This window comes from Notamacropus eugenii, chromosome 6 (genome assembly GCF_028372415.1).
Source record: "Notamacropus eugenii isolate mMacEug1 chromosome 6, mMacEug1.pri_v2, whole genome shotgun sequence".
NCBI lineage: Eukaryota > Metazoa > Chordata > Mammalia > Diprotodontia > Macropodidae > Notamacropus > Notamacropus eugenii.
The window spans coordinates 297,815,715-297,843,042 of record NC_092877.1 but is presented as its reverse complement, the minus strand read 5'-3'; the positions used below and the strand labels follow the sequence as shown (position 1 = coordinate 297,843,042).

Here is a 27,328-nt window from a genome sequence, read left to right as displayed (position 1 = left end):
AGGTTGTTATGAGGATTGAATGAGAGAATACATGTAAAACTATGCAAACCTTAAAATACTATCTACCTACAATGTTGAGAGTGGCATGATATATGAAATAGAACGTAATGGTGACTTATGTGCCGTAGAGTTGCCTAAGGCACTGAGAGATTAAGTGATTTGCACAGTGTCACATGACCTTCATGTGTCAGAGGAGGGATGCAATCAAACTGGCATACACAAAAACACCATGAAAATAGCAATCAACATGGAGAGCACAAGAAAAAGACACAGACCTAAATGGAGACTTAATGATGACATCCTGGACAATGAGCAGATCATAAGTCAAGTAATAGAAACAATAACTGGAGAAAACAATTATAATTATGATATCATACACCAAAATTCCTGGGATGCAAGAAAAAATCCTCAGCAAAAAATTATGTCATATATGTTAAGAACATATGTGAACATAACAGAAAAAAGAGAGAATTAGTTAAATGTACAATTTAAAAATTAGAAAACTCACAAATAAATCCAAAATAAACACAAAAGATGGAATTTTAAATATTAAATAATAAGTTGGAAAACTAAAAACTACAGAATTTAAAGCTAACACTAAAAATTAATTCTTCAAAAATATTTTTAAGTGATAAATCTATGAGCCAATCTGACTACAAAGGAGGAAAATAATCTTAATAAAAAGTGTTCAGGGTGAAATCACAACATGGAAGAAATAAACAGAATTATTAAAAACTATTGTATGCAATTATATACCAACAACACTGAGAATTTAAAGGAAAAGAGTATCTGCAAAATATAAAATACCCAAATTAACAGAACACTAAAAAGAGATTTTAATCCACTCCAGAAAAAAAAAATGACCTTGCCATAAAAGAACTACCAAGAAAAAGCCTCTGGACCAGATTTACGGGAAAATTCTCTCAAACTTTTAAAAAATAATTAATACATATATTACACAAATTATTCTCAAAAATTGAGAGTCTACCAAACTCCTCTTATGAGATAAATATGGTATTAGAACATAAAGCAGAGAAAGATAAAATAAAGAAAAAGGAAAATGATTACTAATAATTATAACTGATATTTATTTAGGACTGTAAGTCATGCAAAATGCTTTTCACATTTTGTCTCATTCACAACAGTCCTGTGACACAAATGCTTTTATTATCAATATTTTACAAATGGGAAAATTGTGGATAAGGGAGTATAAGTGACTTGGGCAGGATCCCCCAGCTAGTAAATATCAGATGCTTTAAACTCAGCTTCTCCTGACTCCAAGTTCTGCCTTTTATAAATCTATAAATCAATATCATAATGAATATTGATTCAAAAATTTTTTTACATTCTGGCAAAAAAACTACAAAAATTTATCCAACAATTAATTCGTTATCAAGTTGGATTTGTGCTAGAGTTGCAAGCGTAGTTTGCTATTAGAAAAACAACTAACCACTAATATATGAAAAATAAAAACATCCTAAAACTCATTATCATATTAAAAGATGTAGGTAAAACCTTTGACAAAGTATAGCATTCATTAATGCTTAAAGCCCTATGAAGCACAGGCAGAGGGCCTTTTCTTAACATAACAAATAATTTTTCTAAATTCAAAAACTAACCGTATATGCAAAGGGGAAACACTGGAAGCTTTCCTAGTAAATACAGAAGTAAAAGAAGTATGCTCCCTTTCCCTGCTGTTATTTGCTAAAAATATCAATTCAACAAGAGAAAGAAATTAAAGTCACAAAGACAAGCAAAGCAGAGTCAAAACTGCTGCTATTTGCTCATGACATGGCGGTTTACTTAGAAAATTCTAGGGAATCAACAGAAAAACTAACTGAAGCAATGAATAGCTTCAGAAGAAAAACAGTATACAAAATAAACCCACAAAAAGCAGCAGCATTTCTGTTTAGTGATAATGAAATCCGGAAGGTAATAATAGAAAGGAAAGTCCCATTCAAAATAACCACAAACACATACAGTATCTGAGAATCAGTCTAAAAAGCACACTCAGTATCCACATAGGTGGAATTACATAGATAATACCCAGACAGAGAAATAGAGCTACAAAAAGACAAAATGCTACTTAAAAATTTAGGAACAACTTAAATAACTGGGGATTTTCATACTTATGGCTGAGTCATATCAGTATCATAAAAATGACAATACTACTTAAATTAATTTACACATTTAGTATTATGCCAAATACTAAGGGTATATTTTCAGAGTTAGAGTAATACCATTTATTTGGAGAAGGGCCTAAAACTGTTGTGGCAGGTGTAAAGAGAGACCATAGAGCTTGGGACATAATGCCCCTTTGGAGCACTGACCAATGGGTGAAGAATACTGAGATCTTAATTTGGTCCTTATGGATAAAAAACCCCAGGACAATGCTGTGGGGGGATGTTGCCAGGCCAGGGGAAAGCTCACCTTTATTGATTTAAGACCAATCAATTACACATCTGTTATAATTTCTCCTCTGGAAATTTTCTAGGCTATGTCTCATGGCACAATCATGTTCAAGGTGGTCCCAGTTTCTGATCGCCGCATTAATACCCAGACAACGGTAAGACTTCAACAAATAATTTCTCCAAGTTAGATATGCCACAGTAAAAGTCGACAAAAGTGGTATCCAATGCCAGTATCCTTAGCTCCCTGGGGCAAGAATTATTTGTTTTTGGTCTTTGCAGGCCCAACATTTAGTGCAGTGCCTGTCATGTAGTAGGCACAGTATTGTACAGTGTAGTAGTATCAAGTACAATATAGCATATTTCTTATTTAGAGACTTATGGTATCAGAGGCAAAATGAGGAAACATAAACAATAGAAATAAGAATTCATCAAGGAAAGGCATTGAGAGAAACATGCAATTTGAGCAAAACACGTTCTAGCTGTTGGCACTTGGGTGTCATAATAGAGCGGGACAATTGTACTAAGGATGAAGTTACTGAAGATGGTAATCTTCATGTTTCAGAATGCTGGTGTGCAGTTAGTGTATCAAAAAATGTAATCACCAATATCAGTTTGTTATTAGTAATGCTAGTAATTATTATTAATTAACAATTAATTAATTAAGAAATTATTTATAAAATTATATTATTGTTCTATAATATAAATATGTTTATATTTGTATTATAATAAATGTTATTTATTCTATTTTATTCATATTTGATAAAATGTAATGGTTATTAAAATTAGTGATTATCATTAATAACTACATTACATTTAGAATTGAATTAGAGAGGGTAGATATATAAATTTGCTGTGAGATGCCCTCTGTGAGTCTATAATGGTATTCAAGAGTTTGGATTCTACCATAACAAGTGAATGGAGACTCTCTACACCTGTAGTGTATCTAAGGGCTTGTTGGTACTCCCACTATAACCACAACGGTAGACTTAGCCCAAAGGAATATCCAACAGATTTAGTAAGGGTATCTCAAGAGCTTTTAATAGGAAGAATACCTGACTATTCATACTACTTCTGAGGCTTGAATCAAGTTGAATCTTAATAGATAAAGATGATAATTTTCTTAAAGATCTAGAAAAAAGAGGGGCATATGCTCAAGAGAAGGGCCTGGGGGAGGGGGTGGTATGGGTTTGCTTTCACAGCTGTACCACTTCCTGCCCACCTTCTTCGGGGGAGGTCAGAGGGTTTCCCCTCCTCACATCTTACAAGTTTAATAGACAATCAATGACCCCTCTTATGGGAATAGGAGTGAAGATAGGCAAGAGAATGGGGAAAATGAGTATAAAGAGGTCAATAGAAGCTTAGAAGAATTGGTTTATACATGTAAGGAAAGTTTCTTCTGATGGTGTAATTGTATGCTTTTCACCAGGTTTATGTTCGAACTATGGCCAAGTATTGTCCCTGGGAGGATCCCATCATCCCCTGTGCAGATGCTGGCTTGCCTTTCCAAAAGGGGGAGATCCTCCAGATTGTGGATCGAAATGACTCCCTCTGGTGGCAAGCCAGGAAGGTCTCTGACTTTGGTGCCTGTGCTGGTCTTATCCCTTCTAATCACCTTCTGAAGAGGTAAGGGAACTGATGTTGTTTGTCCCTCATTCTCCAAGAGGACCATGACATCAGGGAGGTGACGCCATGACGTGCAAGTGAATTGGATTTAAGGGAGGCAGAGCTGTGCAAAGTCACCAGCCTCACTTTTAGATTCGAACCACCAGCTTAGTCTTCTTTTGTATTTAAGATGGTAGAGGGAAAGAGAGTGAGAAGAAGAGGAGAGGAAAGGACAAAAGAGAGGAAAGAAAGGGAGTGGAAGAGAGGGAGAAGAAGAGAAGGGAAAGGAAAGGGATAGAGGATAGACCTCATGGGATGTTTCTACCATGAGTCTAATCTCTGGTCTTTGGCTTTTGCAAGTTCAGAAATTCCACTTTGTCAGTCCACCCCATGATCAGATCCTGAGGGCTAATTTACATAACCTGACTCACAAGAGAAAGACTGATAAACCACAGTGCCAATTTATGAATTAACATGGAGACACTAGATGGTCAAACAGACTGGGATATTCATGTTAGCTGTTTAGTACAGTCTCCCCCACACTGGAAGAGTCTTCTTGGGAAGCCAGATTAAGGTCAGAAGCCTTACTGGTGAGCACAGAGTCAAATTAGAGTCTGTGAGGTGGTCTTAAGAGACCACCTGTAAAGTTGGTTGCTGTAAAGTTTTGATGCACAAACATTTTGTCCTGTCAGATGGGCAGATATACCAGGGTCAGTCAGTCAGGGCACCCTATTCCCTGGACTGTGCTGAGGACACATCAACCAATTCTTTATTTGTCACTCACCTTTTTCATTATCTATTATCAGTCACCAAAAGCCCCTATCACAGCAATCTTCCCTTGGACAGACTCATTTGTTGAATGAATGAGAAGCAATAGGATGTAATTTGTAGTCAGAGAGCCTGGGTTTGCACATTGGCTTTCACCAGAACTACCTATGTGACCTTGGACAACTCATTTAACCTAGAGGCCATGTGACACAATGGAAAAGAGAGCTTGGCGTTCCAGCCGTGTTTCTGCCACTTCCTGCCTGTTAGACCTTAGGGACCTAACTTAACTTCTGTGCTTTTAGTTTGTCATCTGAAATAAAGAGGTTGGATCAGATGATCTCAAAGATGGTTGCTTTCAGCTCTACATATATGAACCTCTTCTTTGCCTCCATTTCCTAATTTGTAAAAAGAGGAGATTGAGTGAGATAAACTCTAAGATCGTTTGCTGCTCTTGATCATAGGATACATTAATAATAACAATAATAGTAATAGCAGACATTTATATTCTCAAATACTCGTGTGGATCTGTGATTTCTTTGCTTGACATGTTCTCTTCAATGACACAGATCATGACGTATCCATTCCCGCCTAACCTGCAGGCCTCTTGTCCTTGTCCTCCTGGAAGGTCCTCACAGGGATGTTCACAAAGGGCTGGAGGCCTTTCATTTCTTCTGACATTGCCAGGACAACAGTGGAGCACTCTGGTCTTCCACCTGTTATCCCTTGTCCCACCCATCTTCTCTTTCTGTTGTATGTTTCCATTCTCCTTTGAAGTTCTTTATTTCTGTATGTTGTATATGTATGTGTGTATGCATATACTATGTAGTTCTACATGTTGTCCTTCGAGTCACATAATGTAGACAACAGCCTAGTTAATCTATGTATATTGATCAATACCTGGAACAGCCCAGGTGCTGTTCCTGGTGCTGAGCTAGTTCCAGGGTTGTCAGGGTTCCTGCTTTTATCCCAAGCACACATACACATGTGTGTGTGTTTGTGTGTGTGTGTGTGTATGTATGTGTAAAATGGGGATAATAAGGCAGGATAATATGCATGTGTGCTTGTGTGTATACACATACACATGTATGTATATAGAAATATCTATATATAGATGTTTATGTATGTATATGTATGTGAATGTGTATACACATACACACATATATACATATATATCACAGCTCTGGTCTGGATAAGACTGAATTAGAGAGTAATTGAAGGAGCATTTAGGTATATATAGGTTTGGCACAAGGTTCTGCTTTCACCCTTCACTCCTGTAATAATACTACCTTCTATTTAGGAAGCATTTCATAGCACTATTCACATTTGATTGTCACCACAAGCCTACAATGGAAATAGGACAGATATAAATATCACCATTTTACAGATGAAAAAACAGGCTCAGAGACATTAGGTGGCTGCCTATGATCACACATGGTCAGTGGGAGTACTGATCAGTAGTCATGGAGCAGCCAAGTGGTGCCAAGCATGAGACTTGGAATCAGGAAAAGATGAGTTCAAATCCCACTTCAGACACTTACTCACTATGTAGTTCTGGACAAGATACTTAATCTTTCTATCTGCCTCAGTTTCTTCATCTATAATAATGGGGATAATAATAGGTCCTATTTCCCAGGGTTGTTATGAGGATCAGATGAGATAATATTTTTAAAGAACTTAGTATAGTGTCTGGAACATAGTAGGCACTATGCAAATGTTTATTTCTTCCCCCTTCCCCCTAAAAAACTTTGTTTAATTAGCTCACTTTCTTCCTTTCCACCACCACCCCTTTCCAAGGAGACACATAGGTCATAAATCTTGACAATTCTCTGGTCCAAGGTAAATGGATAAACAGCTACTTACAAATTTGGACCCAGGTATAACATCTATTATCAAGTATGAGAGAGTTAATATTAATTGGTTGTTAATTAATGAATAAATGAATGACAAATGAAAGACCAAATGGAAAGACACAGCAGAATTTTAGAATGCTAAATTTTGTGCTGGTTTAAATGAACTGCCTATTTTTTCTCCTTTAAAAAACTCCAACATATTTTAATGCCAAAAAGCATTTTATATGGAAGAGTTTGGTTTTTTTTTATTTTATTTTGTCTCTCACTCAACAGAAATGGTAGTGCTGTTTATATTCTTAGAAATTATTTGACATGGAGGTGATTAGAGGTTTATAGGATTAGAGCATTAGGTAGAGACATACAGAAGGTTAGGTCAAATCCTCATGTAACCTACAGCCCATTCCTGAGTCTCTGGCCTCCCGAGGTCTTGGGGGCATCTCAATGATAACTCTGTGGCTCATTTTTGAGAAACTTTAAATTACATTAGAAGACAAAGAAGATGAGGAAAAAATGCATTATTTTATGGCTTGAGTCTTTTCATGCAATGTTAAGGATGACAACCAAACTACATTTCAGATCTGCTTAGCACAGAACACATCAAATTTAAATTGACCATGTGTCAGACAACATGATATTGTACTGATGGAAAGAATTGGGGTTTGAGGGATCATAGCTTAACAAGATCATAAATATGAAGTTACAGAGGACTAACTCCCTCATTTGTTAGATGAGGAAACTGAGCCCCAGAAGTTAAATGATTGCCTAAGATCACACAGCTATTGAGGGTTTCTGTCATGATTAGAACTCAGACCCTCCAGATTTCAAGTTCTGTGCCCTACCTGGAGAAACGTCTTATGACAGAGGAAGGAAAGCATGTATGTGATTTTGAGATATGTGTTCCTCTTACTTAATGTTCGGTGCCAACGTCAAGGCCAAGATATGCAATGCACCTGGCACACACTTTTGATTTTTGACAAGTTTGCCTGTCTTTTTCAATTGTCTGTTCTTGTTTTTCTCAGGTCCCTTTCCTCATTATTTGTCATTAGGACTGTGTCTTGATTTCTTCTATAAAGGATGGCATGTAAGGTTGTTGGGATTTTTAAAGAAAAAATAAGTGTTCAGCTAACAGCTGGTTTGCTGAGTTATTAAACTCCCACCTTTGCAGTTAATCCCCCTAAGCCAAAAGCTGTAAACGTTACTTTGGCCATTAGCAGGTGGAATAGTTGTCTCAGAAGACAAGAAGGCCTGCAGGGAGGGGAGCGGGGAGACTGGTATCCCAGAGAATCCACAGAAGTGGATGTGGGGTGTAATGGTCTAAAACAAATTTCTAACAAACTCTTTTTCTAGCGTTCCTGGTTGTTCTCGTCAAATATGGAGCTTATCCTCAAATAGTTTATACTCTGAGGTTCATCAAGCCATGGTTTATTGAATTTATGTGTTTCCAATTCTTGCTTTAGCTAGTCTGTTCCACTGATCTACTTTCCTATATTTTAACCAGTATCAAATCATTTTCATATACATCAATATATGTATATATGAATATTTGCAAAAATTCATTTATAAAATAAATAAAATTCATAAAATTCATTCATAAAAAAGTTCAGCCATTTGTTTGATGGCCCTTTGTTGAAAAACTTTGGGCCAAATTTATTTGAATGTTGGCTACTCAGGTTTTTGATTCTTTCTACTCTTGGGTCATAGTCACTTAATAGGTTCTGTCCAGAGGTAATCAGCTTTCAGTTACATTCAACAAATCCAGTGGTTTGCACCTGTTATCGGCCCTTACTATTATTCAGTAAAAAAATGTCTCCTTATTTCAAAAGTATTTCTCCAGCCTTTTGACCTATTTGTTTTGTGGTCTGAGAATGTCTACCACTCTTCTTCCTTGCCACTGAAGTGATAATTTTTCTGTTGGAGGAAGCTCTGACACCAGTTCTCTCTTATTTGAGAGGAAATGAGGCTCTTCTTTCATTGATTAAAAGGCAATTTACCCTGACACGACAAGGATGTAGTGGCCTTTCATTTCTCTAAGTGGCTCTCATCATCTCTAGATGCATGGAAGTGAAAAGGGTCTTTAGGATAGGATATGGTCTTCAGAAACCCACCAAGTCTGAGGGTCCCTGACCACCATTGGCTAGAATTATTTTAATGCTTTTAGGTCACCAGAAGCTGGGGTGAATTCAATCCTAAGGACAGTTTTGCCTCCTTTTGGAGAAAAGTCCCTAAGGATTAGGGAAGGAAAAAGGGCCTAAGCCTCTCCATGTTGTGAGTAGGAGGAAAGAGACAGGGTCACAGAGACATTGGTCTTAAACACAGCTGTCTTGGAGCCCTATGTTTTGTTAGGATTGTCTGGGTTTTGTTATTGTTTCTCTCTAGGGTACTTCCCAAATCTGTTATAGTTTGTTGTACAATATCAAAAGTTTACATTAAGACTGATGTTTCATTGGTGATAATTGCTTTAAATATATTCTTCCCATTCACCTCCAATTTCAGAATGCCAGTGATCTTCTCAATCCATTCAGCCACAGCCTTCACCTTGATATCTTTATGATTCATATGTCTTACCTGAAGTAGACTAACATATTTATAGGTACTGCCATCATCCTTTGGTTCAATGTGACATTCAGAGTCAAGACTGAAGACTTCAAGTCTTTATCTTTCCTTGCTGTACATTGAGAATTTTACACTGAATGAGTCCAAATGACATTTTTATAACATTGGAACAAATTCTGTAAGATGGAGTCATTTAATTTTCGTTGATAGAGTCGTATAGTATGATGTCATTCATATCCTTCAAGTAATAAATAAGATGTTTCAATTCAGTTCTTCTTCGTGATGCAGCAAGTAAAATAGAATGACTGAAAAGGCAAAGTTCGAGCTTATTCAATTGATTAGCAAAGGTATGAAATTTGCAAAGAAATCAAGTTCAAAGCCCCTCAGCAAGCTAAGAACTCTGATGAGAGATTCACAAGGATTTTTATGGTAAAGGCATATTTATTATTTTTAGATTTAAAGACTTTCCAGAGTTCAGGGAATTCTGATTATGTCCACCTGCATCCTGCAAGGCAGTTAGTAGTATAGTGATGGATAATGAAATGAAATAATTAACAGGAAAATGAAACTTTAACTCAGGAAAACAGCTTTAACTCCAGCAGTAATTTTAAAAAATGTCAGCAATGATACCAAATGGAGTTGGTTTGGCTCTTTCATGGAGAAATTTCTTTTTACATAGGAAGCAGCGGGAATTCTGGTGGTCTCAACCTTTCCAGCCTCACACCTGCCTCAAATCAGCTATATGTAAGTGTGGGGTAGAATCATTAATGTGCCTTTTAAGAAAACACAATTTTATCCTTTCTTGGGACTGACCTTAGCCATAGATGAAGTATATGGTTATCTATACATGAGTTTAAGGGCTTTTGGAAAATCTTTCTTTTCTCTCCCCTTCCCCCCCCATCAACCTCTCAGAAATTCATTTTTTGGGGTTCTTTTGGATCAGGTGATACCGTGGCACTGGATCTGGAGTCCAGAAGACCTGAGTTCAAAATAGGCCTCAGACCCTAGCCGAGTCACTTAACCATTATCTACCTCTCTTTCCCCAACTATAAAAATGGGGATAATAGCAGCCCCTGCCTCCCAGGGTTTTTGTAAAGATAAAACTAGATGTTTGTGAAGCACTTTGCAAATCTTAAAGTGCTACATAAACACTAACTATTATAATTTCTTTCTTTTAAGAGTCTGTTTAATGCAGTTGTGGTATTGGATACCTTGTTTCTTTTAATTTACTTATTTTTATTTTTTAATTACCTGCTCCAATAATTTGTGGCCAGTGAGTACTGTGGAAGAAGGTAAGTGAAACCTACCTGAAATCCAAAGTCTCCTTGAAATTTACTGATGTTTTCTTCATTTGATTTCATTCAAGTCAATTCATTTTGATCTTTTGATCCTAGCACAAGGCTTGGCATATAATAGGTATTTCATAAATGTTTATTGATTGTGTAACAGTCCTTCTGGCAAGGCTTGGACTGACTGCCTTAATGAGAGGTCCAAAGTTGCTAAAGACCTTGGGAATTTATGTTCTTTCTTCCTCTTTCATGGTCACTCTCTAGATGAAAACTCTGCCCTCTATTCTTGCCCTTAGCTCCCCATCTTCCTGAGCTAAGAAGAAATACAACTCCTACAATATTTGGAGATTAGAGACTTAGAGACTTCCCCTGGCAAGGAAGTCAGTCTAAGTCTTGTCAAAAGGACTTTTGCAACTGATTGAACTGAGCATCTATTTATTGAGTTCCCACTTATGCCTAGATCCCTGCTCCTGACTAAATGAGTCACTGATTTTAAGTCATAAAAAGACATCTGTGAAGTTAACAGATCAGAGTTAATCAACCCAAAACTAGGGGAAATAAAGGGACTAATCATCAGTTGAAAGAGGAATTTTTTTTTAGCCTTTGACATCCCCCTTTCCTACTTGGCCAACTCATCAACAAGTCATAAAACTCATTGGGCTTACAGAAATCAATACTGAGAAGCAGAAGTTCATTGATTGTTCCATCACTCAAAAGTTAGAGTTTAAAAACCATTCCTGCCCTCAATGAACTTATATTCTACTAGTTGCAGAGCATATGCTATTGGAAAGGACATTGCCATCCTCTGTTAGTGGGCTAGGATGGGGACTGGGTTTGATGAGGGTTGGACTCACTACCCTGTTTAATGTGTGAATGCTAGAATCAGTCACCTTGTTGTGACCCATCACAAAATGTTTGCAAAAGTTTGGTAATTTCTCATTAGAATTCTGAAACAAGAGACTCAGATCTGTAACTGGATAACATCCTGAATGAATTTTGGATTTCTGATACCTTGTATCATTAAATCAGCCCATTGGTCTCTTTATTGGTAAAATGGGCTGAAGATGGGTATTTTCTTACTTCTAAGGCTATTGTAAGAGCTGATAAAATCATTAATATTGTGAAATTGTGGATCTGAAAAGGCCTTCTAAATTAAGGGTTCTTACCCTGATGTCCACAAACTTTAAAAAAATTTTAATAACTGCATTTAAATATAATTGGTTTCACTTGGAAAATTGTGTATCTTAATTTATTCATGTAAAAGCATTATTCTGAGAAGGGGTCTATAGGCTTCACTAGACAACCACAGGGGTCCAGGGCACAAAAAAGGTTAAGAAGCCCTTCTCTAAAGAAACATAAAAATTCAATTGTTACGATGGTAATTTCAGCTTTATCGTTTATCTTCGCTATATCTTCATGGAACAAGGCTCCATATAGGGCTTGGAGCAAGTAATTAGTGTTTTATAGAATTTTGTTTTTTATAAGCAATCCAAATAATTATTACATATGTGTAAATTGATAATTAAGTAATGAATAAGTGATACATAATTAATAAGTATTGATAATAAATTATTAATACCAATTCAGTAAGTATTACATAAGTAAATTAAATCCTTTGGCATTAATGAGAAGCCATGTGGTAGAGTGGAAAGAAGCTAGCTTTGGAGTTACGAAAACCAGTCACTACAGCTGGGCAATGGAGACTTCACATTAGTAGTTAAAATTTAGAGGAGGCTGAAAGCACTTTTAGCAGCACAGGAAACAACTGGGCTCAGAAGCTAACTAAGAACAAGAATAATTAGTTTAAATCAGAAGCCAACAGATGGCCACACCCACCACCTGAACCCCTCCACAGCCAAGACTCACCTCGTCTCCATCATTTCTGCCCCTGGTATAGCCTCACAGGGTCTGTGCTGCCATCCATGCCAAGCTTAATTAAGGATACTTTTTGTATCTTTTGGCCCTGGGTACATGTTGTGCCTTTGCCTTGGCCCAACAATTGCTAGTTATGGTTCTGAGCAAGACCTGAATTCAAATCTACTTCTGACATATTCTAACTTTGTGACCAAGGACAAGTCACTTAACCTCCTGTTGTGCCAGGTAACTACCGAATAGTATGAGTTGCAATTGATGATGTAGGGTGATTTTATCTTCATCTTTAAGAAGCCTTAAGTATTGAAAATAAAGCTTCTATGATCTAGTTTGAGTCTTAGGGAGGGCTAGTTTTGCACAGACTAGGTAAAACCCAGAAGTAACAGAGTGTAATAAATGGAACACTGAACTTGGAGTCAGGAAGGACCAAGTTCAAATCCTGCCACAGACACTCACTAGCTATATAACCCTGGGCAAGTCATTTACTCTCAGTCTCAGTTTCCTTATCTGTAATATGAGGGGGTTGGACATCACAACCTCTAAGATCCTTTGGGATGGGTTATTTTTAAGTGCTTGCCATTTCCAAGTAACTTTCTTTTTATGCTCATTTATAGAGGATGACATAAAGATTGATGAGAAGTGTGTGGAAGAAGGTAAGAAGATCGACTCCTAGTTGTGTAATTATGAGGAGAGACCTCATCTCCAGAGCATCCAGAAAAGAGTCCCTACACATTTCTTGTAGGGCCTGACAGTGGAAGGCTCCTAGCTTTTGCAGCCACACCCATGCTCAGGCCCTGTTGGACTCTCTGCTATAATGCAGGCCTCCCTCCAGAGTGGTTGAACTGCTCTGTCCCCTTCTGTGTCTCTGTACCTCTATTCCCAGGCCCTGCATGGCCTTCAGGGATTCCCAGGATCTTCATATCATCTTGTTGTCTATTAGATGTACACAACTTCTTTTTTCTCCTTGTTTTCCCAGAGATAGAGATTAGGGTTCTCACACAAGACTTTCACTAGCAGGTAAGGGAAATAAAATAAAACAAGCTTTGAAAGAACAGAACAGAGACCATACAGCACATCGGATGAGTCTTAGTGAAGTTTTAAGCTTTAGCAACTATTAAAACTTAAAACCACATTAAGACTGAGGACATTTATATACAGGGGTCAAGAAGACCTGAGTTCAAATGTAATCTCAGATACTTACTAGCCAGGTGACCCTAGACAAGTCATTAACTTCTGTCTGCCTCAGTTTCCTCAGTTATAAAAATGGGGATAATAATAGCACGTATGTCACAGGGCTGCTTTGAGGATCAAATGAAATATTTGTAAAATGCTGAGCACAATGCCTAGTACATAATAAATATCATATAAAAACTTCTTTCCTTCCTTCCCCCCTCCCTTCTTTCATCTGTTCTCCCTTCTTCCCTCCTTTCCTCTTTCTCTCTCCCTCCTTTTGCCCTTTCTTCTTCCCTTCCTCCCTCCTGCTATCCTTCCCTCTCTCCTTCCCTCCCTTCTGTCTTCCCTCTCTCCTTCCCTCCCTCCATTTCTTCCTAGGGTAAGGGAGTAAGCATTGTGTCCAGAAAGAATAATTAATTGATGTGTTTGTGATAATACAATCTGAGTATGAGAAATCTTGCAATGATATATCCATGTATTTTTCCTCCTTCCCCATCGAAAATCAAAGATGAAGAAACCTTTCAATCTGGTGAGTAAAAAAGTAAACAATTTGCCTCTAATTTTATTCATGTCTATCTAAATTTTATCACCATTTAAACATGTCTCTAGAAAGATGATGCAATAAATGTTTAATTGTCCCAATTATATAGTAGTGAGTGGTGAGTTTACAGTTTACAGTTTACCTTCCCTAAATGAATAACGTGCTATTTCTAAATTCTCAACATTCATTTAATAATGTATTTGCCCACTCAGGATGTTTAAATCTTTACACGTTTCAATTTTTTATGTTTTCACCTGTGTGCAGTTTATCTTAATGATGTAATATTTTACATTAAGTCTCATTTTGAGACCAAAAGAGAAATGTCAAATGTTACACTGAACGTCAGGGCATTCCTTTGGCCGTTGACATCATTGCCTCAGATTTTAATTTTTAATGTCTGTTTCTGCTTTTATCTGAATGTCCAGAGGAGCTCTCAGAAGGTAACTTAAATTTTATTTCCTGTACATAAAAAAAGAAGCAGGTTTAAAGAATGTCAGTACCACAGGGTGAATACTGGACTGGGCAACTCGTTTTAGATTTCTAAAATGAAATTAGACTACTAACTATCAAATTATGAAGAATATCTTCTTAAAAGGATTAAAAACAGCTGAACAATGAAATATATTTTATATAGAGATACATCTCCTAAATACATATGGCTGTATCCCCAGTAGATATTTCCCCTTGTTTTTTTTCTTATTACTTATTTCATTTAGAAACATGTATTTAAATGATCATGAAATAAGAAATGAAGATATTTCTGCCTTGTATTTACATTTGAAAAATGTTAAAACAAAGATTAATTTAAGGGGTTATGTTTGCTAATATTTTATATAGGAATAGACTCTATACCATTTTATAGTACCACAAGTAATTTTTTCACCTGGGGCAAAACCAGTTGTTTATTGGGTGGAGAGTAGTGGAGACATTGGAGGAGGGTTGTGCAGAGAGCTGTCTGACCTGGAGAATGGAGGGTGGAGCTGGTAGGGGCCTGGCATCTGTTACCTAAGAGAGTCTAGTTCCACGGCAGGCAAGAGAAAGTTAAGCTTCAGGAGAGGGCACTACAGAGAACTTCAAAGTGATTTTGGTTGCCATGGGGAAAGAGAATCCTTTTCCTCCTCTCCTAGTGTTGGAACCCCTAGGCCAAGCCCTGGTCTTCCCACTTTAGCTATGACTCTGCATGCATGAAAAGGGAGACAGAGGAAATTAATTTGAAAAATATATCTTCTGGACATTTTTAGTATATAGATGTTTCTCTGAGGTGCTAAACCGAAGCATTTACAGTACAAAGTGTGACTGCAGCTTACTGTATAAAGTAGAGGTGCACATTTCTGAATTGAGAATTCTAAACAGTTTTCTTTATCCCTATATCTGAAGTAAAGTTCTGTATCTTTTATCAACTTATGAAAATGAGAAACAATTAGGGATCACAGAGTAGTCCTATTTGATTTTTATTTCCTCAAAATGAGTTACTTTTAAAGTCAAACAAACTTAAGTAATGTATTGACATAGTAAAGGACTCACTCCCACTAAAGCTTAAAAGCCCAAATTTAGTACCATTTAAAAATTTAATTTCTGTTTTCAGTTACCATGCTGTTAGGCTGAGCATGAAATAATGCACACAGACTTTACAGATTTTGATTGTGACCTTTACCACTCTTTTTTAATAAGTCTTTAATAAGGTATTTTGATTCTTGAATATGTTAAGGAAAATGAATTGTGATACCTTAGTTCATAAAGAGATCCAACATCTAAGTTTGTGCTAGACACTTTACAAATGTCTGTGCCTTAGTGGAGTGATGAAATTCAAAGTTTTTAGGGCATCCCCAAGAGGGCTTCCATCTACAGGCTCATCATTACATCAGTTGTGCTGCTGCTCCCTGTGGAAATGAAGTAGTTTGTAAATGTGGGAATAGTTTCAGTGAGGAGAAGAATAACCACCATCCTTTCCTTTCCACCCCACTTTCTGCTTCGGGCTGTTTGTTCATCATGACCTAGATGAAGAGGAATTTGCTGGATATGGCCATCAATTTTTTATAGGTGGGTGATAAGTGAGTCTGTTGCCTGCCTTAGTTGGGCTCCCACTAACTCTGACACACCCTTCTCAATGATAATTCTCCTTACAGACAGTTGCAAGCTCTCCCTTTCTCCAAAATGCCTGAAGCCTTCTTTTTAGCAAACTTCTGATCTTTTCATCGTTTCAAATTTTCCCATTCCAAGGAGACATATTTGTATTTTATTATATATATATATATATATATATATATATATATATATATATATATATATATTATAATGTATTTTATAACCAGAGCTATACCTAGCCAAAATTGCTTATGGGGGAAATTCCACTGTAGAAGGGAGAAGTTAGTGATGATGCTAGGGCACAAAAACGTCCAAAGGGTAGGAGAGGATTGGGGAGAGACTAGGGAAAGGGGTTCCTCTGCTCATGAGATCCTGGGGCTGGCTCCCAAGGGCACTGGCATGTTGTACCTCTGGAAGACGAGGGGGTAAGGTATGGAAATAGTAGTTGCCTCAGGTAGGGAGTACACGCATTATTGGGGTTTACTACCTTGGCACAAAGCCCTGTTGTATGTTAGTGATAGCTCTGTTCAAAACTCCTTTAAATTGCTTGCTGATCTTTTCCTCATTGATCTTCCAGTCAGTGCCATGGCATACCCTACCCTACTGGAGTGTTTCCTCAACTCCATGCCAACTAGATTTATGGTTTTCACAGCCATTTTTCATCTCCCTCATAGGGTGCGTATGTGCATCCTGTAAGTTATGTTTATGTATACATAGATTGTCTAAATACAGCTGAGAGGCATTGATAAATATCTCTAGAACCTTGCCCACTCCTTGACTATAATTTGTATCTTTAGGAGAATAAACAATGCTGGCCTTTTTGTTTATAAAAAATAGGTGGTTTGTCTTTGGTGACTCCCAACTTTGGGGTTCTTTGCTCCTTTTTTCCTGGCCTCCTCTTGCCCATTTTTCCTAAGGTACCCAGTTCATTTTGCTTTCTTATCAAAATTCATTAGAAGGAAGGATTCCAAAACTCATTTCAAGCAGAGATGTATGTGACTGAGAAAGCTTAGTATATTTCCACCTCCAATCCTCAAGGTATATTTGTTGTAATCGGGATCAAAGCCTTAGATTGAAGGAACAAGGAAGGAACAAAGCTTAGAATGATAGGAATTAGCCATTGGATGGAAGAGATATTTTCTTGAGGAAGAGGAAAGAGGGAAGCATTGTGGGAAATTCTTAGAAGTCATGAAATCATACTAGTAATTCCTTACTCAGGTTACAATTCAGGCTGGTCCTAAATATAGGTGTAATTGAATGAATTGAATCCTGAAATTACTTTAGGGAGTAGATAAAAGGTTAGAATAAGGAAAATATACAATCAATTAATTAATCAACAAGTATTTATTGAGTATTAACTATACACTCAGTAACCATGGGTGTCCCACAGAGCTCTGTCCACGGTCCTCTTCTCTTCCCCTTCAGTTCTCATGCATTTGCTCATCATCTCCATGCAGATGACGTTCCAATTGACTTGTCCAGTCCTAACCTCTCTCTTGATCTCTAGTTGTTTATTGTATATCTCAAACTGGATGTCCCATTGAATCTCAAAGCCAACATGTCCAAAGTGTAATTCATTACCTTTCCCCTCAAAATGTAACTTTTTCATAACTATTCCAGTTGCTCAGTATAGGTACCATACTTGATTAGTCTTTCTCACTTCCCACATCCAATGAATGGTCAAGTCCTATCATTTCCACCTTCAAAAAATCTCTCCTATGCACCCCCTTCCGTCTTCTGACACTGTTACCACCCTGATAAAGGCCCTTGTCACCTCACCTTTTTACAGTAGTTGTCTGGTTGATCTCTGCCTCAAGTCAATTCTCCATTTGACTGACAAAGTGATCTTCCTAAAGCACAGATCAGACCATGTCACCCCCCTACTTAATAACCTCTAGTGGCTCCCTATTACCCCCAGGATCAAATATAAAATTCTTTGTTTGACATTCAGAGTCTTTCATGACCTGGTGCCTCTCTACTTTTTTAGTATTCTTACAATTTGCCCCCCTCACACACATACTCTGCAATCCAGTGACAACTGGCCTCGTTGTTGTTCCTTGAATAAGATATTCAGTCTCCTGAATCTGGGCCTTTTCACTGGTGCTCTTCCATGCCTGGAATGCCCTCCCTCCTTATCTCAGCTTCATGACTTCTCTGGTTTTCTTAAAAAAAAAATACCACCTTCCAGAGGACACCTTTCCTGATTGCCCATTAATTCTAGTAGCTTCCCTCTGTTGGTTATCTCCAATTAATCCTGCACATAGCTTGTTTGCATGTTGTCTCACTCATTAAGTTCCTCAGGGAAGGCGCAGTCTTTTTACCTTTCTTTGTATCCCCAGTCTTTAGCACAGTGCCTAGAACATAGTAGGCACTTAATAAATGTTTATTCACTGACTAACCATCAGGTATTGTGCTAGGCAGTAGAGATATAAAGACAAAAACAGAACAGTTTCTTCCCCCAGAAAGTCTTGTACTCAAAAGGCAATTGAATCTAGTGAAATGACCAGGAGTTTAGGACTTAGGAAATCAAAGATTCTGCACCTACAGTAAATTTATCACAAATTCTGGAGTCTCTGTTTCTCAGATTACCCATCTGTTAAAAGAGAATAATAATGCCTTCCCCTTCCTCACTCAAAGAAATATGAGATTAAAACATGGTTTTTGAAGAATAGGCAGCAGATGTGCTCTCAAAGGCTAAGACAGCTGTCCCCTGTGGTACCTTTGCCTTCATCGCACTTCCACATTCTCTAGCTTCAGACAGAAATGGCTATTGATTCCATAGTTTGCTCTGACTACCTGACCAGAGGCATCAGGGTGCGGAAGAAGGACATGAAGTAATATGCCTCTATATTGGCTCTTGTCATGCCCAGATTTCTGCCAGAGCTGTAATTAGCACAAGTTGTAATTAGACAAGATGACTGGGGCTTTGCCAAATGAAAACACTTGTTTTTCTTCAGTAGCACAGAAACAACAGATTTTAGCACCTCATTAGTGAAAAGAATATGTTAAAATGGGAAGCTACAGATGGTCCTCCTCCTTCTCACTCTCCTGTCCACTTCCACTTTCTGATTGTACTCCAAGTGAAGTCAACAAACAGTTGTTAAGTACATACTATGTGCCAGGCACCGTGCTAAACACTAGGGATACAAAGAAAGACAAAAAACAGGCTCTGTCCTCAAGAAGCTTACAATCTAATGTGGTGTGTTCATCTTTTGTTGCCGAAGAAGACCATGTCATCAGAGAAATAATGACATGACTTACACTTGACTTTGTTTTGAGTGAGGGAGGGCTGTGTAGGTCACCAGTCCTCCGGAGCCATCTGAATCCAGTGACCAGATATTCATCAGGATGACTGGAGATGACCCAGGATGAGGCAATTGGGGTTAAGCAACTTGCCCAAGGTCACACAGCTAGTGAGTGTCAAGTGTCTGAGGTGAGATTTGAACTCAAGTCCTCCTGACTCTTGCACTGGTGCTCTATCCACTGCACTGCCTAGCTGCCCCAGTCTATCTAGTATGGTAGACAACATGAAAATAACTGAGTACAAATAAAATACATACAAAATTGGAGATGATTTTAAAAGGAGAGTATTAACATTCCTGTAGAAGATGGGATTTTTAGCTGAGATTTGAAGGAAGTCAGGAGATGGTGATAAGGAGAGAGAAAATTCCAGTCACGGGGACAGACAGTGGAAATGCATGGAGCAGGGAAACAGAATGTCTTGTCCTAGGAATAGAAAGGAGGCCTGTTCACTGGATCACAGTTCATGGAGGGGAGCAAAATATAAGACGACTGGAAAAGTAGGAAGATATCAGGTTATGGAGGGCTTTAAACGCCAAATAGAAGAAAATTTTATACTTGATCCTAAAAGTAATAGGAAGCCCTGAAGTTTATTGAATAGGGGGAGGCATAGGCATAATTGTTCTTTAGGAAGAATTTTGAGAGCAAAGTCGAGGATGGACTGGAACAGGGAGTCTTGAGCAAGGAGGCAGAGGAGAAGGCTACAGCAATGGTGCATGGGTGAGATGAGGAGAACCTTCACCAGGGTGGTGTTGGTATCAGAGCAGAGAGGGCATATGGAAGAGATGTTGCAATGTTAGAAATGACAGGACTTGGTAACAGACTGGATATGGAGGGGTAGGTGAGATGTGAGAGAGTGAGGGTTGTGAGCCTGTATGATGGGAGGAATAGTTTTTGTTTGTCTTTCTTTCTCAAAGAGGACCATGACATCAGAAAAGTGATGCCATGACTTGCAAATGAATTAGATTTAAATGAGGGAGGTTCTGTGCAAAGTCACCAGCCACTTCTCCTCCAGGGCCATCTAGATCCAATGGCAAGATATAGATCGGGACAACTGGAGGTGCTCACCCTCCACCCATGCCAGGAGTAATAGGGAAGTTAGGAAGAGGGTATGGTTTAAAAGGAAAGATAATGAGTTGAGTTTGGGATATACTAAGTTTAAGATACCTATGAGATATCCAATTTGAGATTTCTAATAGGCAGTTGGAGATAAAAGACTAAAAGTCAGGAGAGAGCCTTAAAGAAAGAAACATTGATCTTAAAGTCATTATTGAATCCACAGAGCTGATGAGATCATTAAGTGAGGTGAAATGGGGAAGAAAAGAGAGTCCAGGACAAAACCTTGGGTAACAATCATGGTTAATCGCTATGACTTGCGTGATGATCCTGCAAAGGAAACTGAGAAGGTACAATGAGGCAGGTGGGAGGAGAACCAGGAGAAAACAGGATTGCAAAAACCTAGAGATGAGTATCAAGGAGAAGAGAGTGATCAGTAGGGTTTAAGTGTGCAGAAAGGTCAGGTTCCAAGAGAGCTCTGCCCTTTCTTTTCTCTCCCCTTGGAGGCAGCCTCCCCAGCAGCACCTTATTTATGTCTCTGCTCCTAGGGGCCACCAGAGTCATAGCTTCAAAGGGTGTTTCTTGCTCTCAAACAATGTTTGTGCTGTCTCAGATATTTTAATTGCTGCTAGTTATGGATCTGATTTTTACCCTCCACAGCTGGTTTCCGAAGAAGCATGCGCCTCTGTCGCAGAAAATCTCACACCAACCAGCTGCCTGTCTACATTCACTGCAACAACAGCTGCTACAATGCCCTGGGAGCCCCCTATGAAGAGGTGGTAAGGTACCAGCGGCATCCTTCTGATAAGCATCGCCTGATTGTGCTTGTAGGTAGGTCCCAGTATTGACGGCCATCCTAATGATAACTATGGCTTCTTACATAAATCAATAACTTTGGAGCATAATCCTGCATTTTAAGTGATAAATGCCAGGTGGGGAATGCAGGGGCACCATGTGTAAAGACTCATCAGCAGGTGTGTTTATAAAAGGAAAAATAAAGGCAAAGGGATCCCTCTGTTTTAGAGGGCAATTATATTTTTAATCAGGCAATTTACCAGCTGTGTGACCCTGGGCAAGTCACTTAACCTCTGTTTGCCTCCTCAGTTTCCTCAACTTTAAAATAAGGATAACAACTGCCTACCTCATAGAGTTGCTATGAGGATAAAATGAAATAAAACGTGTAAAGCACTTAGCATAGTGTCTGGGCATGTAGTGTGTGTGTTAATCTTCGTTGATGAAGAAGACCATGCCATCAGAGAAATAATGACATGACTTGCACTTGGCTTTGTTTTGAGTGAGGGAGGGCTGGGCAAGTCACCAGGCTCACTTCTCCTCCAGAGCCATCTGAATCCAGGGACCAGATATTCTTCAGGATGACTGGAGATGACCCAGGATGAGGCAGTTGGGATTAAGTGACTTGCCCAAGGTCACACAGCTAGGGAGTGTCAAGTGTCTGAGGTGAGATTTGAACTCAGGTCCTCCTGACTCCTGCACTGGTGCTCTATCCACTGTACCACCTAGCTTCCCCAGGCATGTAGTAGTCACTATATAAAAATGTTTATTCCCTTTCCTCTCCTGACCCACCCCCATTTTATGTCAGGTAGTTTATTCTTAAGATACAGCAAAGTCCTGTTATAATATGGTTTATTCTTATCTGAGTCTCTATAACAATAAGCCATATTAAAACAGGTCTCTAGTGAAATTACCATCTGTTCCCATTTAGAAGATATTCTTTAGGAAGTGTATAAGTATGCAATTAAATTTAATTCAATAAACATTTATTGAGCAACAATTATGTACCAGGAACTGGGCCAGGCACTGGAGATATCAGAATAAGAATGAAACAGTACCTGCTCTCAAAGGGCTTACATTCCACTGGGGAAAAATAACATGTACACAGATGAGGACATTAAAAAAATGTATACAAAATAGATACAAAGTAATGGAGGAGAGAGGGCTGATGGAAAGCTCTGACAATGAGGTAGATCAGGAAAAGCCTATAGCATGAAGTGGCATCTAACCAGGACTTTGAAGGAAGCTAGGGATCCTGTAGGACAGAGGTGAGGAGGTGCCACCAAGTTCCCAGGTGCCTAGGCAATGGACAAAATTTCCAGAATTGGAAGACCACTCCTTCTTTAAGGAATGCAGATTATTCTCACAGGTCAATAGGAAAAGTTCCTAATGACCCTTTAGAATTGTCCAACTCTGTTGGAAAGGAAGTTGTATAGTTCATCCTTTCTCTTTTCTCTCTTCTTTATTTCCCCCCAATATAAGGATAGCAGTGATGGTGACTTCATCACTATATAACTGTAGTCATTCATATTTAATGATTTCTGTATGTGGCTTTCCCACCCTACCCTCTCATTCAGGCCCATCTGGTGTTGGAGTAAATGAATTGAGAAGGCGACTGATTGAAACTGATCCAAATCATTTTCAAAGTGCAGTACCACGTAAGTTCCATTTTCCTTTTATACTTCATGTTTTAATAAACTTCCTTTACTTCTGAAAATGGATTAATTTCATTAGCCATGTGATATACCATTTGATGTGAAAATACAAGATATGAGGGAACCTCGATAGACATTCCTAACTAGATTTTGTTTTGATTTATTGGAGTAGAGCCAGACTGAAGGATGGTGAGTGACTTTGCTAGGCTCTTTGTAAAATCATTCTGTTTTGGACCCATTTCTTCAAAGTCTTGTGGATTTCATTTCTAGCAAGCTATTACATAGTCTGCTTTATCTCAAACTTCAGTAGAAATTTCTTAACTATTTCAATTGATGTGGCAATTTATCGTTGTAAAAACTTATTTAAATTATAGCAAGATGGATAATTTATACCATGAATATCTTTGAAATTTCAACCTGTCAGATATATATACATATGTTATATAATATATGCATGTATAATATACATAATATATGTCATATATGTGCATATTTACATACATATCAAAGTTCTCCGATAAGTCACTAGCTCTGCCGAGGAAAGGAAAAAGAAATTCTCTTAAACTTTTTGATGAAATTCACTACCCTTTCAGGAGTTGTAATAGTGTTACTCAAACATTTTCCAATTGAGAAGTTCAGAAAAAGATATAGGAAAGGAGGGAGCATTTATGAAGTATATGCCAGGCACTTTATGAATATTTTTCATTTGATTCTCACAACAACCCTGGGAGGTAGGTGCTATTATTATCTTCATTTTACAGTTGAGGAAACTAAGTCAGACAGAGGTTACTGACTTGCCTAGGTTTTACACAGTTAGTAAATGTCAGAGGCTAGGTCCAGTCTGGTGAAGCCTGCAGAACGCTCCTTAGAAAATTGTTCTTACTTTATAAAATAAAAGACAGGATTACGAAAGAAACCATTTATATTGAAATGCAGTTATCAAGTTTTCCTCTCTAAACATAAAAGAGGAAATGAAATGATCCGATGAGTAAAGTTTGCCTTCAGAACCCTTAAAAGTATTTAACCTCGATGCAAAAAATTTAAATAAGATTTTAGCAAAAACAATACGGCAACTTATCATGAGAATAATACATTATGATCAGGTAGGATTTATACCAGGAATGCAGGACTTGTTCAATATTGGGAAAACTATTAGCATTATTGATCATATCAACAACAAAACTAACAGAAACCACATAATTATCTCAACAGATGCAGAAAAAACTTTTGACAAAATACAACACCCATCCCTATTGAAAACACTGGAGAGCATAGGAATAAATGGAACTTTCCATAAAATAATAAGCAGTATCTACCTAAAACCTTCAGCAAGCATTATATGCAATGGGAATAAGCTAGATGCATTTTCAATAAGATCAGGGGTGAAACAAGGATGTCCATTATCAACACTATTATTCAATATAGTACTGGAAATGTTAGCTGTAGCAATAAGAGAAGAAAAAGAAATTGAAGGAATTAGAATAGGCAAAGAAGAAACTAAGTTATCATTCTTTACAGATAATATGATGATACACTCAAAGAATCCCAAAGAATCAAGTAAAAAAGTACTTGAAATAATAAACAACTTTGGAAAAGTTGCAGATTACAAAATAAACCCACACAAATCTTCTGCATTTCTATATATTACTAACAAAGCCCAACAGCAAGAGATAGAAAGAGAAATCCCATTTAAAGCTAAAGTAGATACTATAAAATATTTGGGGGTCTACCTGCCAAAACAAACCCAGGGACTATATGGACAAAATTACAAAACACTTTTTGCACAAATGAAGTCAGATCTAAGTAAGTGGAAAAACATCAGTTACTCATGGGTAGGTTGAGCCAATATAAGAAAAATGGCAATTCTACCTAAATTAATTTACTTATTCAGAGCCATCTCAGTCAAACTGTCAGATAATTATTTTCTAGAGTTAGAAAAAATAGTATCAAAATTCAACTGGAAGAACAAAAGGTTCAGAATATCAAGGGAACTAATGAAGAGAAATGTTAGGGAAGGTGGCCTATCCCTACCAGATCTCAGATTGTATTATTAAGCAGCAATTATCAAAACCACTTGGTACTGGCTAAGAAACAGAGGGGTAGACCAGTGGAGCAGGTTAGGTACTCAAGATACAGTAGTCAATGAATATAGCAATCTACTGTTTGATAAACCCAAGGACCCCAGTTTTTGGGATAAGAACTCACTGTTTGACAAAAATTGCTGAGAAAACTGGATAATAGTGTTGCAGAAACTGGGCATGGACCAATGCCTGACACTGTACACAAGAATAAAGTCCAAATGGGTACATGATCTAGGTATAAAGATTGACACTACAAACAAATTAGGGGAGCAAGGTATAGTGTATTTGTCAGATTTATGGAGAATGGAGAAATTTTTAACTAAACAAGAGACATAAAACATTATGAAGTGCAAAATTTTGATTACATTAACTTGAAAAGTTTTTGCGCAAACAAACCCAAGGCAACCAAGATTAGGAGGGAAGCAGAAAACTGGGAATTTTTGCAACTAGTGTCTCTGATAAAGGCCTCATTTCTAAAATATATAGAGAACTGAGTCAAATGTACAAGAATACAAGTCATTCCCCAATTGATAAATGGTCAAAGGATATGAACAGGCACTTTTCAGAGGAAAAAATTAAAGTTATCTATAGATATATGAAAAAATGCTCTAAATTATTTATTAGAGAGACGCAAGTCAAAACAACTCTGAGATACCAAATCACACCTATCAGATTGGCTAACATGACAAAACAGGAAGATGATAAATGTTGGAGAAGATGTGGGAGAGTTGGAACACTAATTCATTGTTGATGGAGTTGTGAGCTCATCCAACCATTCTGGAGAGCGGTTTGGAACTATGTCCAAAGGGCTACAAAAATGTGCATCCCCTTTGACCCAGCAATATCGCTTCTAGGACTGTATCCCCAAGAGATCATAAAAATGGGAGAGGGTCCCACATGTACAAAAATATTTATAGCAGCCCTCTTTGTGGTGGCCAAAAACTGGAAATCAAGGAGATGCCCATCAATTGGGGAATGAATGTAATGGAATACTATTGTGCTATAAGAAATGATGAACAGGAAGACTTCAGAGAGGCCTGGAAATACTTATATGAACTGATGCTGAGTGAAAGGAGCAGAACCAGGAGAACTTTGTACACAGCAACAACCACAGTGTGCAAGGAATTTTTCTGGTAGACTTAGTAGTTCAATTGCAATGCAAGGACTTAAAAAATTCCCAATGGACTCCTGAGGCAAAATGCCTTACACATTCAGAGAAAGTATTATGGAATTGGATCAAAGAATGAAGCAGACCATTTTCTTTTGTATTGTATTTTGTTTTGTTTTATGATTTCTACCATTCATTTTAATTCTTCTATGCAACATGACTAAGGTGAAAATGTATTTAATAGGAATGTAGGTGTAGAACCTATATAAAATTGTATGTCATCTCAGGGAGGGAGTGGGGAGGGAGGGAGGGAGGAAGCAGGGAGAGGGAGGGGAAAAATCTAAGATATATGGAAATGATTGTAGAACACTGAAAACAAAATAATTTAATTTTTTTAAAAAAGTACTTAACCTCTCTTTGTCACAAGGGCTTACATCAAACTACTAGTTGGTCTATTGGTTCTGACTCTGGCCCTAAATTGGTCAAATGCATATCCACAGATTTATCCTAAAAGGGCACTTACAGAAGAGAATATTTGCAGTGGAATTTGTAAGACTTCCCTTGATTGCAACATCTTTAAGCTTCTCCCTCCTTTGCCAGCTGTTAGATAAACTGAGGTGATCTATGACCAAAGTAACCACACCCACTTGTCAGACTGATTAGGGAAGACCCCTAGTCTCTATATCCTTAGATCTGAGAAAACCTTGGAACCTGCAAAACTGTTTCAGTGTTACAATCTAGGTCCATGAAGAGCCTGTGGGAATATATTTTCATAAGCGATCACCCTGAAGGGTCACTCATGGACCAGGGAAGATTGGTAAATGTTTAACAACCCTCTCTCCAGAAAGAAAAAATATGTACCCACAATGCACTTTTAAGTTTCATCTGCTTTATTAACATTTCTCCATCATTTTCTTAAGTCTAGACAATCAACAAAACAATACATCAAGTCCTGAGGTAGCATTTGTTGATTTGGAATCAAAATCCTGACCTTACCATTTCATACTTGTTTGACCTTGGAAACATAACTTACCCTGGCCATCAGTTTCCTCATGTGTAAAATGAGGAAGTTGGGCTAGGTGACTTTTGAGGTACCTTCCAGCCTTAAATCTATGATACCATGACCATTGAGCATTGTACCACAAAGTTATTCACTAAATTCTTGTAGTAATAACAACATTTATATAATTCT

At 37.8% G+C, this 27,328-nt stretch overlaps 1 protein-coding gene across 1 annotated transcript in view; it reads left to right on the top strand.

The window, feature by feature from the left end:
* MPP4 (MAGUK p55 scaffold protein 4) overlaps positions 1-27,328 on the top strand; it is a 59,174-nt gene that overhangs the window by 26,223 nt on the left and 5,623 nt on the right. The window contains exons 9-18 of the mRNA XM_072621511.1: positions 2,495-2,566; positions 3,838-4,034; positions 9,864-9,928; positions 10,459-10,476; positions 12,960-12,998; positions 14,027-14,047; positions 14,485-14,499; positions 16,058-16,099; positions 21,161-21,331; positions 22,870-22,950. Coding sequence (XP_072477612.1) covers positions 2,495-2,566; positions 3,838-4,034; positions 9,864-9,928; positions 10,459-10,476; positions 12,960-12,998; positions 14,027-14,047; positions 14,485-14,499; positions 16,058-16,099; positions 21,161-21,331; positions 22,870-22,950 — 721 coding nt within the window. The remainder of the gene's footprint in view (positions 1-2,494; positions 2,567-3,837; positions 4,035-9,863; positions 9,929-10,458; positions 10,477-12,959; positions 12,999-14,026; positions 14,048-14,484; positions 14,500-16,057; positions 16,100-21,160; positions 21,332-22,869; positions 22,951-27,328) is intronic.